Raw genomic sequence first — 19373 nt, forward strand, 5'->3', positions numbered from 1 at the left:
ATCTGATTCTGAGTTTTGGCACTGGTCAAAGTTTTGCTTTCACAACACACTTTTGTTTTCCTTCATTTCCCTTAGAGATCCAGCAAAACCTACACCAGTCATCATCTCCTAAAAGCACTGTATTCTTTAGCACCATGCATATTTAAAAGCCAGAATGACAATTTCTACTGGCATTAATGAGTTGTTTATAGAGGTAGTTAATTACCCATCTCCTTCTGGACAGGTGCTTAGCACTGGCAAGACAGCTACCACTTTCTGCAAGGAATATTCTTGTCTCGTAAGTACTACTACTAAATTAGAATTCATCTGCAGGCTCCTTAGGTAAACTATTATTTATATTTCAGTATTGCAGTTGAGTAGATTGACATCACAGATTAAGAATTGTCCCTTGACAAACTTACTGAAAGGCAAACAAAACTGTTTCAGAACTTGAACCAATTTGATCATGACACACAACTTCCACATCTAAAATGTGCTGCTCCTATCACAAGTCCATTCTATGCTCAACATAATTGATATCATATGAATAAACTCCTCTTTCACCTTATACATGTCAAAAAGTCTACCAGACTCCAGGAGTTATTTGGGGAATGGGTTAAAATACTGATTTTCCTTGCAGATGCACTAAAAAGAAATCCATCATCATTTATTTTGGGGAAGGAGCAGGAAGCTAAAGGTGAAAGGGAACAAGGAACTAAACAGATAGCACACAGACACCCTTTCCTCTACCCTTGTTTCACCTATGACGCGTCAATAATAAAATAAATATAAAATACCCGAAGAAAAAATGCAAAACAACTTCAAAAAACTGGTACTCCAGTAGCCTACTGAAGAAAACAAAACACCCAGAAAATGGAGCTAGCTAATCAATATTTCCAGACAGGCAGTGCAGAGTGTTGCCTTTTCATTTCTTTAGTCTTTACACACACGACCAATCAATAAAACCACAAAATTTAACTATTAAAAGGAGTTTCACACGCCAGGCAATGCAACTCCCCTGCTCTGCTGAACATGGACAATGGTTAAAATAAGTGATCTGATGTCTGAATACTCCCACTCCAAAACATGGCATAGACATCTGGCAGGACAATGAAGGGAAAACAGTTAATGTGTTATTCAGTAACATGTAATTTATTAACAAATGCAGCTTCAGATGGATTTAATCTACGAGCAGACCCAAAAACCAATTTTTAAGAAAGAACAATAAAAAGCTAAAGAATTTGTTGTGCTTTATCAACGCTCCTCATCCCGACCTGAAATGTAGCTCCATTTCTCCTATTCATATACTTTCTGACCCATTGAGGCCACCTATCAATTATCAGACATCAAGTTTAAACCTTTCATAACACAGCATCAGTGCATCTGGAACCAGACAGATGATCCTTTTTCCTGACCTATCAAACTATTTCCATGAGAAATCATGCACCACAGCCTGAGCAGTTCAATGCAGATATTTTCAAAATTATGAAAAAAAATCCCTTATGGAGTTACAAGTCATAGGTGTTATTTTTAGACCCCATATTGATGCAAAAAATCCCAATACTTTCAGTCATTTATTAATGCTAAAAAGTCTGTATCTGCCATGCAGAAGGAGTAACATCAAAAAGTTCAAGATCATAAAACACTAGAATGGATTGGGTGGGAAGGTCCCTTAAGCCTTATCCAGTGCCACCCCTGCAATGCCCAGGGACACCTTCCACTATCCCAGGCTGCTCCAAGCCCTGTCCAGCCTGGCCTGGGACACTGCCAGGGATCCAGGGACAGCCACAGCTTCTCTGGGCACCCTGTGCCAGGGCCTCACCACCCTCACAGACAGCAATTCCTTCCCAAGATCCCATCTCTCCCTGCCCTCTGGCACTGGGAAGCCATTCCCTGTGTCCTGTCCCTCCATGTCTTGTCCCCAGTCCCTCTGCAGCTCTCCTGGAGCCCCTTTAGGCCCTGGCAGGAGCTCTGAGCTCTCCCTGGAGCTTCTCTTGTCCAGCTGAACACCCCCAGCTCTCCCAGCCTGGCTCCAGAGCAGAGTTGCTCCAGCCCTGGCAGCATCTCCGTGCTTCCTCTGGCCTGGCTGCAGCAGCTCCAGCTCCTTGTGCTGTTGTTCCCAAGGCTGGGGCAGCTCTGCAGCTGAGCTCTCACCTGAGGGGGCACAGTATCTGTTAACACCGTATGAGAAGCACAGTAGCATATGGGAAGAGCATACTGAACCTTTAACTCACAGATTTTGGACTGTCTCTTAGACAGCATGAATGGTCAAGCATCCCTGTCATTTGAAATGTGCTAAAAAATGAACTGAAAAAATACTGGTGTTTTTAAAAGCCTTTTCACACCTCTTGCTAAAATAAAGATTAGGTAGGAGATGAACAGTGTTGTTGACACTAGGTAACTCTTGGCGACACTCTTCAGTAGGTGAAGAGTTATGGATTTCCTACTATCCCTGAGCTGAAATTTATAGGACTTTAAGAAAAAGTCAAGTATCACTCGTTTTATTGCTTGAGTTTGTTTTTTAATGTAACTGATAATTGACATTTTCTTATTATAAATACTGTCTTTATCTCAATTTCAATTTCAGTAATTCTCTATAGCTAAGAAGAATTTGGAAAGCAAGAAATAGCTCCTTTTAACCCATATAAAATTCTTTTTTTTCTAGCCCTAATCCTTGCAAAATACCAAGTTTAAAAACTTTGTTACAATACATCAGCTTGCTTCTTGGTTTCCTTTAACAAGCAATTTCCCCCGAAGAATTAAAGAAAAATCATTTTTGAGCCAATAGGTTTTCTCTTCTCTTTTATAATGGGTTATTTGAAGCTGCTCAGGTTTTGGAATATCAGGATAAATGTCAGGGAGATAAATCACCAACACACCTCGTGAAACTTGCTGCAGCACTCCCAGTAAACAAGCTGGAGCATATGGTTACAATTAGGGTTTGTATGACCACAGAAATCAGAAGCTCTAGTCATGAACCACAGCCTCGCTGTGCTGTGCACTGATGGTCCCTGCTCCAAACAGCTGACAAGCTACAGAGAGCTCCAGCACAGCTCCAGCACAACACAAGCCTGGGTGGTGTCAGATAGACATCACAGAAAAGAGGCTTTACAGACTTCAAAAACACATAAGCCTCCAGAACGCTAAGTATGAAATATTTTGTCACTGTCACAAGGGTGGAGTGGTGGCAGTCAAGGGTCCCCAGGAGCATCAGCTCTCCAAAGGAAAGAAAAAAAATGTAGTTTCACAGAGTCCCAGAATGGGTAAGAATGGAAGGGCACAGAGTGGATCATTTGATGCCAACTCCCTGCTACAGCAGGGTCATCCCAGAGCAATGACACAGGATTGTGTCCAGCTGGGTCTGGCATATCACCAGTTAGGGAGACTTCACATCCTCTCCTGTCTGTTTCAGGGCTCAGCCACTGCACAGGGAACTTCTTCCCCCTGTCCAGGTGGATCTTCCTAGGCATCAGTTCCTGTTGTACCACTGCTGGGTCCCACAGAGCAGAGTCTGATCCATGCTCTGGTAACTCTCTGCACACATTGATGAGGCTCATCAAAGTCAGTGGAAGCCTTCTAAGAATTACCAAGCCCAGGAAAGGACACTATAAATTGCTCTTCTAGGAAAGAATGTTTCGCTGTAACTGCTATCAGTGTACGTGTGAAAAGCAGAGATTACAGAGCAAAGCCCATGCCACCAATGCAGCCAGCTCTAATTAATGGTGGTTTACTATCAAAAACATGTTTGTGAAACTTATAGAACTGATCAAGAATTACATGGAACCCATCACGGATGGTTTGGGTTGGAAGGGACATTAAATCTCACCCAGTGCTACCCCTGCCATGGCAGGGACACCTTCCACTCTCCCAGGCTGCTCCAAGCCCTGTCCAGCCTGGCCTTGGACACAGCCAGGGATCCAGGGGCAGCCACAGCTTCTCTGGGCACCCTGTGCCAGGGCCTCACCACCCTCACAGCCAGCAATTCCTTCCCAAGATCCCATCTCTCCCTGCCCTCTGGCACTGGGAAGCCATTCCCTGTGTCCTGTCCCTCCATGCCTTGTCCCCAGTCCCTCTGCAGCTCTCCTGGAGCCCCTTTAGGCCCTGGCAGGAGCTCTGAGCTCTGCCTGGAGCTTCTCTTGTCCAGCTGAGCACCCCCAGCTCTGCCAGCCTGGCTCCAGAGCAGAGTTGCTCCAGCCCTGGGAGTATCATTATTTCTTGATTATACTACAACTGTTCTGGTTTCAGATCTTTGTCATTCAAAGTTCCAAGAGCTTGGTGGAGCTGCAGCCAAATACCACCAGAAGTGTTATTGCAGTATAATCATTCTATACTCTCACATAATTCAAATATACGGAAGTAAATGAGATTTCAAGAAAAAGAACATACACAACACAGTCTGTGTCAAAGGAAGTGTCTAAGAGCTAGATAGTGAATACATCTCTGGCCTGCAGCAGTTCATACCAGACACAATGTATTGCTGTACTAATGGGATTATGGCACAAGGTGAGTTTTTGTCATAAAAACATGAAAACTCTCAAAGGAGGACAATGAGGCACTGATCTGGCAGCAGTTTAACCCAATTTCAATCCAGCTCTTGTGGCCCTTACAGAGATTTTCAGCAGGCTGAAGCTGCTATGTACTGCTTGCTGACTGGCCCTGCCACAGCTACACAACCAGTAACACTCAACTGCTTATTCTCAAAGCACCTGTGCTTGAACGGTAGCCACACGCTTTGCTCTGGCTCAGGCACATCTTCAGGGCAGCTAAGTGAAAGGTTAAAGATCTGGAAACTACCTCAATCTTCCCATTCAGACAGGCGAAAATATCACAGTTACAGCGTCAAGAGGATGACACTTACAGACTGTAAGCAAGAAGGAACACGAACAGACAGAACTGGGAAAGGAAGCTCAAATGCACATTTGCATTGTGGTGGGCATGAACAGGCAATTAAGGATTGACTAAGCAGCAGAGATAGACACCAGATCTGTGACACATCATGAAAAGGATCTGGAAGGTAGAAGCAAGCAGAATGAAGCATTTTTTATCAGAAAAAATGGTTGGTGGAATCATAAGAAGTAACAGACACACTGTTAGTACCTTTTTGTGTCTCTCTACTTCGATATATTTTAATGTAGATATTACAAACCTGGCTACATAAAATTGAAGAGGAAAAAGATATTAACACAAACCACTAAACGTTAATAAATAGTTCTCTGGTAAAGTTAAAGATTACCATGCAAATGCTTCTATTAATCAGAAAGTAGCACCAAAAAATATAGGAATAAGCTACAGTATATATAAATCACAGATGTACAACAGAGGTCTGATACTTTCAAGTATCCTAATGCTGAACAGCCCAATGCAGAGTGAAGCACATACTTGCACGATACGAAGTCATTAATGGCCAGGATGTTTGTCTAATTGCAACCAAAGAATACAGACATGAGAAAACAAGCCATCACTGACCACTACACACTGAATTCTGCAACTTCTATTAATGCTACAACAGTAGAGTTGTGTGCCAGATTAGTTATGATGATGACTTAGGTGATTAATAAAGCTGAATCTGGTTATTGACTCTGCTTTAGCTGCTCACAGATACAGCATTGTACCCCTCACATCTATAAACACCCAAACAGCACAAACCAAGTCAATTAGATCCCACTGTTGCAGTAACTCCTCACTTCTGCCAGATGCGTTAGTGTCTGGGGTTGTTTTTAATAGCAAGTATAAACTGCACCAACTATTTCAGAGTAAACCATTTAAATTGACTTCTTTTTCAAAAGTCTTGAGTAGCACTAACATTTCCCTGTCTTAGCACATCATCTGCTTGGCAGTTCCTCACTCTAAAAAGGATTTTATTTTGTAAGCAATAAAATGACTAATTGAAAAAAAATTGCTTGTCCACAAAAAGTTGTCTCAACTTAGTTGACTGCAGATTATGAATTGGCAAATGTTAATAAATCTCAAGAACAAAAGAAGAGGGCACTTTAAGCCAACAAAAAAAACTTGTGTTTGATGGTAAGTTGGTTCAATGTGCTTTGTGAACCACGAATAATTAATTTCTAGTTTCCAATAAATGAGTTTCTAATATCTAAACTCTACTGGCATGTATATTGATGTCATTTATGCTTCACAACACTGCCCCAGATCTAGCAGCACTTTACAATTACTTTGCACACCTACTGAAAGACTGCAAAGACAAAGCAAAGTTGACTCAGTAGAGAAAAATCTCCTTTATGAAGTTACAAAAATAAATACCATTATTTTTCCCCTTCTTCCAAAACCACCATTGTTTCTTTAATTATTGGAGCATAACAGAATTGGCAGGACAATCCAATCCAGGTATTTTATATCCAGGATGGAGAAAGCTCCTTACACCGAGGTAATTTGGATTCAGAAGCCAAACTCAGAAGTAATAGGTGTGAGGATGTTTGCTGTGTGGTTTCAGAGTTAAGGCAGGTCATGAGAGGAAGAAAAACAGGCTACGAAGGATGAGAAGCAGGAGAAGGTTAACTGTGGAAAAGGGTAAAATTCTGCTCATATTGTGTATAATTATCACTCCTGCTGAATCACAAGGAAGGAAAAGGAGGGTGGATCTAAAATACGGTGCTTGTAAGAGTGTTCATCTCCTGCTGCTGTGCAAATGACTACAAAATAGGCATAACATTATACATGGTCATGTAGGTGACTGTAGTATCAAGTTAAATAATTAGCCAATACAATAATTATTTCAGGCCTTAAAATTTCATATTCAAAATATTTCTCTTAAACCAGGCTCCTATCTCCTTTCATCCTAAGTAGATTATATTTAGATTACTTCAGTAAACTTACTTGAAGAATTATGTGGTATTTAAATGGCACTGAGCAACACAAAAGTGAATTTTCAATTCTTCCATTCTTTTTTTAATCTCTATCAAGTAAAAATTACAAAACACATAAAAGTAATATAATACATAAATCACTTCAAAGTTTTCCACAGATGTTCATTGCTCAAAACTTGATTCTGTTCCCTAACAGACTGTCAACTCATGTTACTGCATTTTAATCTATGCTGCACCCTATCCATGTACCTGATGCTACATGAACCAAAGAATTTACTTCATTCAGAGATAAGATGAGCAAATATGCTGTTTACTCCACAATCCTACTGTGTCCAAGTTCCACCTATAGTCCAACATAATATACAGGCAAATAATTTAAAAAAATTTCAATCAACTGCCTGGGCACAGACAGGAAAAACATTTCTATTTTCTAACAGGATATAGTACTTCTTTTTTCCCCTTTCCCAGGCAGGAAATTAGAAAGCTCTTTTAAAAGGCTCCTCTTCTTAAAGCTTTAAATGAAGACACTTAATTTGCTGGGCAAAGAGATGGCACTCCAGGTACTCATGAAAGAAGGAAGAAAACAAGCGTAGGCGTATGCCAAGGTAGTTGCTAAGGGAATGGTTCAAGAGGAGTGAAGGAGGTGGGAGTGTAGGAAGAGACAAGAACAGATGTAGGCTGGAACCTTAAGAGTTTGCATTAAGAAATGGAAACCTGCTATACAGCAAGTAAAAAGTCATGGGAGATATGATGTGAGAAGTGTTACAGAGAGAGGCTGGAGTGATGGCAATATGGACGAATTTACAAATCAGTCAAATAACCAGAAGGGAGGAAGAAATGCTTTGCCTGTGGCAGCACTGAGGGAGAAAGACACAAGAGAGATCAGAACTAATAATAACATAAATAACAGCAATTATTCAGGTAACAGCAGGTATCAAAATATGCAGTAAGAACCGCAAAACTACAAACCAGATACCGAAAAGTGCTCTAGAAAAAAATGTTAAGAGCAGTTTTCTCTTGCAATTTAAATGAAGGAAAAGAATACACCTGATGGGGCTCTCGAATAAAACATTGTAAGGAACAATTTAATTAATCTGGGTGTGTTTAAGTGAACTGCAAACCAAACCACTACTTCGTGCTGAATTTACGTTCGGGACGCAGCCCAGGCGCGGCCCCGGCGGGTGCGACCGGAGCGCAGAGGAGCTGCGCGCAGCAGCCGTGCGCTTTTACTGCCGCCGCGAGGAGAGACGCGGGCACTGCCTCCGACTGCAAATTCTGGCAGACCCCTTGCGGCCTGAACTTTAATATTCCCTCAGGAGGCTGCCAGTGAATGGATTTCACAAAAGAGCTAAATAAATAGTATCGGTTTTAACAGCAACTGACTTGCAAAGTGTTCCTTAGTTTATCAGGGAGAAGGAAAATAACATCTGCCTGTGCTGTTCACACTGTATTATGTTTTATTCTTATTTGGTGGAAAAGAAAAAACCTCTAGGACAGATTTTTATATACCAGTAAAACACATCTGGTGTGGGGAAGGGAGCAGCCACCAACCAAAACAGAGTATATAGTATAACAAGAAAGAGAAACCTTTTTCTGAACAACAAATGGCATCAAGTCTTTGCTATTCTTCAGGCAATGTTTCTCTACAGCAAACAGTCTACCCGGGAAAGGTCAGAATCTAGTCATACTAATCAGGAAAAAACATTAGTCAACTTACTGGGAAAGGCAATTGCTACAATATGTTACAAAAATTCCTATCGAGATTGCTCCCTTACATCAAAGAACCGTTCTGGGAGGGACCCCTTGAGACCACCTATCCCAACTTTTTGCCCAAGCAGAGCCGCAGAGCAGGTCACCATATCTACAGAGTAATTGTAAAGAATAAAACACTCACATAAAACTGTTTCTTACAACATTTCAAGTAACTTGAAGTATGTGATTCATCAAACAGGGCACTGCTTGGTTGGTTGAGGGTTTTTGAATGTGTCAGTAAAAAAAAAACAGGGACTAGGTGATACTTTTACCATCTGCTGTCCTGCAGGTATAATTGCTTCAGACTCTAACACTTCTCAAGATGGGCCATACAGGCCAACCCAAGCAGGCCTGTGGACAGCTTTTCTACATTGATATCACTTGCTGAAAAAGAAATGGGCTACAGGTGTGTCTGCAAGAGAGGGCACACAGAAGGCAATACTTCATATGGTCTGAAATACAATTTATAGAAAATCAGACTTACTTGCCACCCCAGATGCAATTCCATAGAGCAGTCCTCCTCCATCTGTTTGCTGCTGAAAGACATGGGTCCCTGGAGGAGGGCTTCTCTCTTGTCTAATGAAATTATACAGCAAAGTTTTCACAAGTCTGCTGGTGTATGCAAGACTGGAAAGAAAGAAAAAACAGCTTTAGTTGACTCACAGCTCACAAAAATTGAAACAACAAAGTCCAAGTAGGGTGCAAAGGTTGGTGTTTGGCATTAAAGATGGTCAGTAATTCTCCCAGTGCTGACCAGACTGGAAAGGGAAAGGATACCAAAGTCTTGCCCATGCAAAGCTGCTCAGACTTCAGAAGGGGTTTGCAGGAGCATCTTCCACAGCAGGATCATGGAAATTGCCCTTTGGTTTTTGTTTTTTCAATACTACTTTTAAATAAACCATTTCGTTTGTAGTCATTGAATTCACTTACCTGAAAACAAAATGGGAAAAATATTTATGCAATGGAAAAATATATTCTATTTGTTCAGTTTTTACTCGATGCTTTGGTAACAGAACAGGTAACAACAGCATTTTTCTACATCCACAATATTTTTGTCAATGTGTGCAGCTCAGAATCAATCTTAAACACCTTTTCACACCTTGAGGATTCTACAATTCTATGAATTTGCAAAAACCAGTAAAACAATCAACCCCACATCAGTGAATTTGACAAATGCCTGCAGAATTTGTTTGGTTTAACTAAAAGGTTACAGTATTTCCGAAATGGAGTAGGATTTCCACAGAAGCAAACAGCTTGTTGCTATTCCAATCTGATTTAGAGCTGAAAAGACAGGAGCTGTGTTAGGATGAACCCTATAGCCACCCGTAAAAGCCCAGAAGGTGAGGGGCTGATGTGTGTGTCCCAAACACTGATAGCTGGATGGCCCTGGAGCCAACCAAGGATTTTTGGGAATAACAGCCAAGGGTTGTTGGTAAAAACACAGATGAGAAAGACCAGGATGTGGCTGGAGAAGAGACCATAAGGAGGAAGGGCAGCATTTTCTGGGACAAACCTCCTGGTTGTGGCTCCTGCAGAAAAGCACAACCCTCTTCAGTGCAGGTGTAGGGAGGAGGCTGAGAAGGACCACAGACTGTAGGGAGGAACAAGACTATCCAAGACCCCAAAGCCTCCAACCCATTTCCAGAAAGGTCTGAAAGAACCAACTGTGCATGAGAACTGATTTGCACAAGAAGTGAGAAACTTCTCTCCAGGGAGGGGAAGACTGAAGAGGTGCCCCACAAAGGTGCCCCACAAAGGTGCCCCACAGAGCCCAGGGCCTCAGGAATATGGACATCCCATCAGCTGGATCGACACTGCAGCCAGGACTGGTCATCTCTCTCTTCCTTCCTTCCTTCCTTTCTTTCTCCCCCTTCTTTGATCCAATTCTCTCTCTGTCTCCTCTCTTTCTCCCTTTTCACCACACCCCTTTATCCAAACCCCACTGTGCTTACACTGGGATATCAGCGACAAACACACCAATTTCCCTGCCAAGTGTGTAATTTACTAATAAAACTTCGCAGATCCTCTGATTTTTGTTGCTCCTTTTGATCATGAGCATCCAAAATCCTGCATGCTCCCTTCTCCTTAGGGGTGGGACGTCACACCAGCACCTCTCCCCCTGCTCACATTGCTCTAGACTCCTAGGCATCAAATTCCCACATCTCCCTCCAGAGGCCAGGCACCTCCTATGCGCAAATCAAACCACTTGGACCACATACTAACTCTTTCCCCACATTCCCCATTTTCTCCCAAATGCTCAATTCCTTCAGTTCAGAGACTGAAGTACCAGGACACCCCACACATCCTGAGGCTCTGGCTCTATTCTGCTGCTGTTTCAGGCTGAAGTCTGTCCTGTGCTTCAAGGTGAGCCTCCCTCCTTTCCCTGCACATCAGAGCAGTATCTGTCCCTTACATCTAGCAGAAACTTCAGGAAACCAAACAATAAATACATTTATGAAAAATCTGCCCAAATGGAACTTGAAGTTGAAAGAGGATGAATGGGAGCCTGACTAAAATGCATGTAAGTCACCGTGAAAAGGCACTTGAACACAACCACCAACTTGCCAGAACAAGTGGTATTACTCATGCAACCAAGTTTACCGCCTGCTAAGTGTTCCCTTCAGCTCAGTGTAGCACTCAGTGTCTTCATCTTTCCAAGGACTGCTACTTATCTGGATGGCAAGAAAGCTCTAGCATTTCTGAGGAACCTGGGTTCTCTGCAGTGCTACAAGACTCATGCTGAATCAAAAAAACATCCAGAAAAGTAAACACATTTTTAAGTTAATGAAAGTACCCTCAAAATATAAAAATTATTTCCAAAATACTTTTACTGAAGTCTGAGCTGTGAGATTTATACCTGAAACCCTCCAAGAGCCTTTACTGATGTTTGCTTTTACGTTCTCTTTTCTTTTGAGCAGAAGAAATTTTCTACCAATGTAACATTTTTCTGCCTTCTGTTTTCAGGTACAAACAACCTAAACAAGTGACCAGCAGCATTTGCTTTGCCCTTAGGCAGAGCCCCAGAGCAGGACATACCATCGACCATGCATCAAGTATCTGTGGATGATGCTCTCTCGCAGAATTTCTTTGTGGAATAATTGGCAGGAGAGGAACACAATGAGTGTTGTCACGGCTTCCAGAGAAATGCTGTATGTAATATCTCTGCAGAAAACAGGGAAAAATTACAGAGATTAATCTACTGGGTTGTTTACAAGCTGATTTCCAAGAATATTTGGTAGCTTCACCTGAAGTTATACACTGTGTAGCACAGAGCGTTTCAATTGGGAACATGTAAACAACAAATTCAAGAAGCCCAGAATCATTTCATACCAAAAATAGGTTGTTTTTCTCAGAAATAAGATTTTTTTTCATATGCCAAAGGACAAACTAATGCAAAAAGAGGTATTGCTCATAGCATTCAAGTTGCAATTGATCGACTATACTTCTTAAAAATAAAAAGTATCTCTCAGAAGTGTGTCCTTTTTACTGTTAAAATTGCCACAAAAACATCATGCTAAGTGTGGGAATCAACGTCCAGCTAGCCCAACACAGCTCCATCTGCCAGGAGAAGTGGATCCCTGCAAAAGCAATGTAATTTACAAATGCCAGTTCAAGTGTACAAAATTCTCAGGGTATCAGGACACCACATACATTGTTCAGTTTTAAATGGTATTTTTAAGGTAACAGGGAAGTAGAAAGTTTCAAGATATTACACACAATCACAAAGAATGAGCTGCAGTGCTTAAGTACTGACAACAGACAGTTCAGCAAAGTTCATTTAGCTCAGGCTGATTAGGAAAGGCTGTGCAGCAGAGTGGATGACAGGCATACTATTAAAAATATCCTGTGCTTTCTGTTCCCACCTCTGCCTATAATGACTTTGTTAAAAATCTTGTTTTTAAAAGTGAGAGAAAAATGGCATTTGCCTCCTTAATCAGCAACAAATTGCAGACTGCAAGAAACCTTTTAAAACACAATGAAGTAACTTGGACACAAACAAGCATCATTCTTGCTTTCAAACAAAGATCATTTTTGCGTTCTCCAAAAGGAGATACTTGTGCAACAGCACCATCCTGTAGTTCATTAGAAATATTGTTAGTAAGTATTATTATTGTTACAAGTCCTTTTAATGTTTCTCCCACTGTCACTATTTAATTTTTTTTCTTCAGTATGCCTCACAATCCAGTATTGCCAAGTTTCCCTGCAAGAATTCCCAAGATTTCTTGACCTGGGACCAACTGGAAATTCAGAATCTATTTATTATTGTCAGATGCAAATATTTAATAGTATGTCTATTCAAGATTTTTAAAAAATCAAAACACCAGAGAACAAATCAGCATCGATGATGTTCAATCAGTAGTGCTAAATTTTTCTTTGTTACAATGTCACCTTCCAAAAATTTTATTCTCAACAGTTAGAAGAGGTATAAGCATAAAACTAAGTGTTCTTTCAAATGATGACTTGAAAATTACAGTACAATCTCCCGAAATAAAATAAGTTAACCCCAGGAAATACTAGATTTTTACTAGTCTCACAATTAGAGCTGGTGTGGTCCTCACTGAACCAGACAGGATTTTATTTAGAAGAAATCAGTCCGATTTTTAACACATTCAAATAGTTTTATATTCTCAAGTAAATAACAGTTTATATACTGTAAATAACATGCACTGCTGTGAAGTGTGAAAAGAAGAATTCCATGCATCACAATGCACAGACAGCTTAAGTTAAGCTCTGCTGCAGCAGCTCCAGGCCAGAGTTTCTGCGCAGAAAGTGCAGTTATTTCCTCAAAGTCAATAGCAAACTGAAATCATTGTTTCCTGGATCACAATCCACAGAACTGCACCATCACTAATAAAAAAAAGTGTTTTTAGAAGTGAAGGTTGTGCAAATTCACTGGTTTTTATTTTCTCTCACCTGATTTGAGTATTTGAACCCCAAACATTTGAAGTTATGGGTAAGAAAGAGACATACTGCTTAAGTAACATTCTCTCTGAAAATCATTATGTCCTTACAAATTATTTTTACTTTCTGCAAGTTACCTGACTTTTTGCCCACTCCTGAGGAAGTTCGCCAGTGTAAATACTGATAATTAGATCAGGCCAGAGGTTACGCTCTGATCTGGTTCCACTGCAAATTCACTTCAGCCAGAAGCAAGGCTGCACCAGGAACAACATCTGCTCCCTCTCCAAACCAGGGGTGCTGTGCAATCCACCACCCTCATGCATCCCAAGGAAAGCAAGGGGGACATATATATTTATATATATACACATCAATTACCAAAGCTTCAGCCACCAGCAAAAAAAAAAAAATTAGGAAGTGTTTTTCTATCAAAGTAAGAAAAATAGTTTGGAGAAATAATTTTTTGATATTTAAAAAAAAAATTTAGAAACTTATCATTATGACAAAGGATGAGAATACAAGAACAATGCCTCCTACCCCAGGGTGACGAATGAAAATAACTTCATGCCATACTACAACATGCATTGGGTCACTAAGCAGAGAGGAAACAAATTTTGGGGTTTAGTACACTTTTTCTCCATTTCAATTATTCATTCTTTTATATTTAGGATAACCCATACAAGTGGAATAGCAAATTCTGTTTTGATAAGAACCAGCATAAAAACACTAAACAAAGAGGTTACTGTAATGTATTAAGCACACTTTGTGGGGAAAAAAATCTGCTTTCAATATCCTTATACAACTCTGCAAAAAAAAAAGCCAAACAGAAAGGTAAATTCATGCTGTCCCACTTAGTGAGTTACTCTCATTTTCTGTCCATTCAAAACCCAGATAGGGAACATTTAATTGTAGAAACACTCAGACCTGTAGAATCTGTTCAAATTAAATCTGCTCTGACATAAACACAACCAGGGTCCTGATATCTGGGGTAACCCCTCAGGTCCAGTCACCCTTAATTTATCAGCACAGGGATAAAGCTTCAGTGCAAAATTATTTTCTTCAGCAAGGGTCAAACGTACGGTTTTCTGAAACTTAAGCATTTCTAAAGGGTCACAAGAACTGCCAGGAACCTCTTTTAACTTCAAAGAAAATCCTGTTTATTTATATTGAGAGACTGTAGAAGAGGGGGTCTTGGTTTTGATTTTTTTTTTTTTTTTATTCAAAGCTATTGGTCATATAGAATGACTTTACATGGAATTTATGCTGATCTCCAACTTCCCCTGAAAAGTGTGTTTGCAGATAAGGAGGAAACTAGAAATAATGAACTCGTGTATCAATTACATGTAGCTACTTATTTCAGAAAGCCAGAATAACTGTGTGTTGTTTTGAGCTTCTGTAGCATTTTTTTTCCTTCTCATGTGTCTTACAAAACAAATAAAATATTGGTCCACAGACAGACCTCATGTTCTGCATAAATGGACTTCATAAAGAAATGTACCAAAACATGCCGAGGCCTTTTCTTTTTCTCCTTTTGTATTCTCTCTTTTTCGAATTCATTAGTTATTCTCACATTTTTCATATTTTTCTCTGTCTCTCCTTTTCACAGGGAGATATATTCCCATATCAGGTAGACAAGCCAGCAGATACTATCGAATCTGAGATAGACTGAAGTCTAGAAATCATGGCAATCATTTCTCTCCTGCATTTTGGTTCACCTCTTATCACAGGCAGCTGTCCTCCTGGTATCACACCTCTTATACAGTGACATCCTTGGATCAGACAGAGCAGGTCCAGGTTCTTGGATGTGACACCCAAGTTAGAAAGGATTTCTGGCAACAAATCTTATACATAAACATGAACTCTCTGAAGAAAAGACACATAATATCATATCTATCTGAGATTGTGTTAAATAATGGATCCTTCCTAGAACAAAGAGCTTAAAAATGCAAGATTTCCTGATACTAGCGTAACAAATGTGTGCATGTATTTAATGTGTTTAGTGTCTACATTTCAATGCACAACTGATACATCAATGGATTCCTTCCAAAAGCAAATGATTCCAGATCATTTCAATGAAAACTTTAAATCAAACAACCAAGCAGATGTTCCAATTATAGTAATCTTTAGATGACAACTCATTAAACCAAAAGACAAAAATTAGAATCACTGAACGGTTTGGGTTAAGAGGGACCTTACAGCCCATCCAGTTACACCCCCTGCCATGGGCAGGGACAGCTTCCACTAAGCCAGGTTGCTCCAAGACCTGTCCAGCCTGGCGTTGGACAGTGCCAGGGATGGAGAGCCCACAACCTCTGGGAAATAAATTCTACTAAGTCAGCACCATGGTCCATCTTTATCTGCTTTGTCAGGTAGGTAACAGAGATATGGGGCTCCTCTGAGCCTCCATACCCCTGGCAGTACTACTTTAAAGCAGCACTGCAATTAGACTTAGAGTAGTACTGTTTCAGGAGAAATTGGTGCAGTACCTAATTCTTCCAGGATATGGACTGAAGGGAATATCACTTCTGGTCTTCCACCAAGAAACACAATTCTGTATATTTACTTTATTTATTAACTTTGGTGGCAAAGTTGTAAATTAGAATCATCGAATCCTAGACTAGTTTGTGTTAGAAGGGACTTTATAGCTCGTCCAGTTCCACCCCCTGACATGGACAGGAACACCTGCCTCTAAACCAGGTTACTCCAAGCCCCATCCAGCCTTAGCCTAAAGCTACCAAATTATGCAATTGCCCTACACAGACCAACAACTATGGTTCTGTTAAACCTGCAGCTCCTCTGTACCCCGGCATGTGCTTTACCCATTCAAAGCCATGTGGATGACCTCCTATCAGCATCACCTACCAACAACTTCAACAATCTACCTATGCGTCACCATCCTGCTGCTGCTGGCTTCTCTCCAAGGCCAAGCACAGCTCACAAGTGCTTTCTGTGCTCCCAATCATTCAGCTTTGTTCCCTGCCTGAGAGAGAGAGGTCTGTGGCAGAGGAACCAAGGTGAAGCACAGAGGCACCATAGAGGAAAATCTCAGCTAGGAACTCCAATTAACACTCTGAAGGCATATGCTGTTGTAAACACTTTAATTACTCAGTGAAATGCAGCTATTTCTATATCAGCACACAGAGGCTGAGAGCTCATAAATGACTTCACACCTATAGAGCAAAAAAGCCTGAACAGTCAGAAACCAAACTCTGAATTTCAATTCCAACCCCTAGACCAAGCCCCCTCCCTGTTCAAATATTTTCCTGAACTTTCACCCAGCCAGAGCTGTCTACTCCAAGTATTAAAAGGTTAAAAGGTAACCCATTTTCTAATTTAGGAGAGTTGCCAAAAGGGCTGATTCATACAAAAAGTCTCAAATCATACAGGAACCAGGTTTCATTTCCCTGCTTCCTGAGGGCCCACCAGAAAGGTGAAAGAGGAGTCACCACAGAGAATAGGATCAGTTTTGAAAACTGAAAAGCAAGTACAATATCTAGCTATCAGTCTCAGGATACAAGTACAACAACTCAAAGAGAACATAATCTTTCCTCTTGGAATCATTCCTAATTTTACACTCACTGATGGCACATACGCACTGTGGCAGCTGATAATGCTCTACACTCATTACAGCTGACTCCAAACATTTGGGAGATGTCCCAAGGGGCACTCAGCAAACACCAACTGGAAGTAGAAAGCATCTCTGACATTTCATACTGTGTCTCCCCCACAATGGGTATTCTCAACTGGGAGAAGAATAGGGTGAGAAATCAAAAAAAATCCCAGAATTGTTTGGGTTGGCAAGACCTTAAAAATAATCGCATTCCACCCCCTGACATGGGCAGGGACACCTTCCACTATCCCAGGCTGCTCCAAGCCCTGTCCAGCCTGCCCTTGGACACTGCCAGGGATCCAGGGGCAGCCACAGCTTCTCTGGGCACCCTGTGCCAGGGCCTCACCACCCTCACAGACAGCAATTCCTTCCCAAGATCCCATCTCTCCCTGCCCTCTGGCACTGGGAAGCCATTCCCTGTGTCCTGTCCCTCCATGCCTTGTCCCCAGTCCCTCTGCAGCTCTCCTGGAGCCCCTTTAGGCCCTGGCAGGAGCTCTGAGCTCTCCCTGGAGCTTCTCTTGTCCAGCTGAACAGCCCCAGCTCTCCCAGCCTGGCTCCAGAGCAGAGGGTCTCCAGTCAATGAAGCATGAACAATATGGAAATTCTCTAAGGTATTATCTAAAGGATTAACATGACAGGTGGACTCAAGAGCCTTTATTCCCAGACCTGTTCCTAAACCATCTGAGACTATGTGACTGTGTACCTTTTCACCTCACTGACATTTATTTCTTCTCTCTGCAGATTAAAAATACTAGAAGAAGTTCTGGACTTCTAAATGCTGTCCAGAGAAGCTGTATTATTCTGTATTTACCTTTCAAACCACCTAGTCTTGTTACTAATATCCACTAAAACTAATTAAAATACATTACTTTTCAAACAACAGAACACAAGAGAGCAGCCCAAGTTCCCATAAAAATGGATAGCTGCAACAACTCCCAGGTGTAGCTTCCAACCCCCAGAAAGGAGGCAGCCACAGAAATGATGACCCAGGTGATCAAACAGCTCCATTTGACCATCAGAGAGTTCTACACAGAGCAAGACCACAGGAATCACATCCTGCATTTCAGTCATGCAGCCTAAGTGAAACACAGACACACTCCACAGTCTCTCTGTGTCCTTTCTGTCAAAACCCAATACCTGCAACTAGGTGTTTTTCAACACCCATCATCTTTTGTGAAAACAGGGCTGAAAACCATATCAGAAAGCAGATTATTAGGAATTTGATACACAGCACAGTGTATAAAAAAACTGTACAGACCTCTGATACTATGCTCTGGGGTGAGGAAGTTTGTTACAAGTTAAAGCTCACCTAGTGAACAGACAGGTCATAGAGAAATACTGATCTAAGTCTAAAATAAAAACTAAACTAGAACAGAGTAAGAATCTGTGATACAGATACAGGTTCTCCTACTCAGGATCTTTAAACACTTAAAACATCACCCATCTACCATCAGAAACAAGGACATGACTGATTAAGAAAATCTTCCAAATACATAAGTATGTTTTATTTGCTGCACCACCCCAAAGTGTAGCAGCAAATAAAACTCTCTTTATATTAATCAGATCCCTCCTAAACAGAGCACAATAGTCTTAAACTTTGAGGCGCTTCAAAGTGAAGCAACACAAATCTCTCTCAGTTTGGGTGTTTTCACTACCTTCAACTTCAGTTTCAACAGATGGAAGTTTGCCTTTGATGATTAGACAAAGTTGCCAAAAATGCAAAAGTCACATAGCTTTCCAAATAGTGGAACTACTAAAATCTTGATAAAAATTCCTTGAACATACTCTTTCTAAAAAGCACCATTCTAACCTATTCCTTTGAAAGTAACAAAAATAATTAAAATATGACACTCCTGAACTAGAACAGATAACATTTCTTAATCTCTTTGCTGCTCACAACTGGCAAGAAAAAAAGCCTGACCATTTCTCGTCATCTGTAAATGGCACCTTTCCTACACTGCAGTGATTCTGTAGAGCTTTATAATCAATTGCATTTCCTTTCTTCCTTTTACATTTGACTTTTAAGCTCCCATAAAATGCGGCAAGCATCCCTAAATGAGTCAAAATATTGTCAACATTTAAATTTGCAAACAACTAAGACTGAACCCTAAAACAACCATAACCTAAAGAAAATAATGGAATGTAATAGAAATATCAACTAACTTGTACTGGCACCACAGGGTGCTACTTTGGGGTGATGTAACTAGATCACAGTATTTCATTTTTCCTCCACATGCATTTATAGTTTTTAATGAAGTGAAAATGCACTGATAACAACCAGATGTTCAGCTGTGGATACCAGCTCTTAA

The 19373-nt window shown here is 40.9% G+C and overlaps 1 protein-coding gene across 1 annotated transcript in view; it reads right to left on the bottom strand.

Moving 5' to 3' along the window:
* Positions 1 to 19373, bottom strand: part of DYM (dymeclin) — a 207783-nt gene that overhangs the window by 153712 nt on the left and 34698 nt on the right. Inside the window, exons 9-10 of the mRNA XM_085043464.1 lie at positions 11592 to 11717; positions 9040 to 9182 (exon numbers count right to left, since the gene is read on the bottom strand). Of these exons, the coding sequence (XP_084899590.1) occupies positions 9040 to 9182; positions 11592 to 11717 (269 nt within the window). The remainder of the gene's footprint in view (positions 1 to 9039; positions 9183 to 11591; positions 11718 to 19373) is intronic.

Source organism: Lichenostomus cassidix, chromosome Z (assembly GCF_008360975.1).
Source record: "Lichenostomus cassidix isolate B80296 chromosome Z, HeHo_3.0, whole genome shotgun sequence".
Lineage (NCBI taxonomy): Eukaryota > Metazoa > Chordata > Aves > Passeriformes > Meliphagidae > Lichenostomus > Lichenostomus cassidix.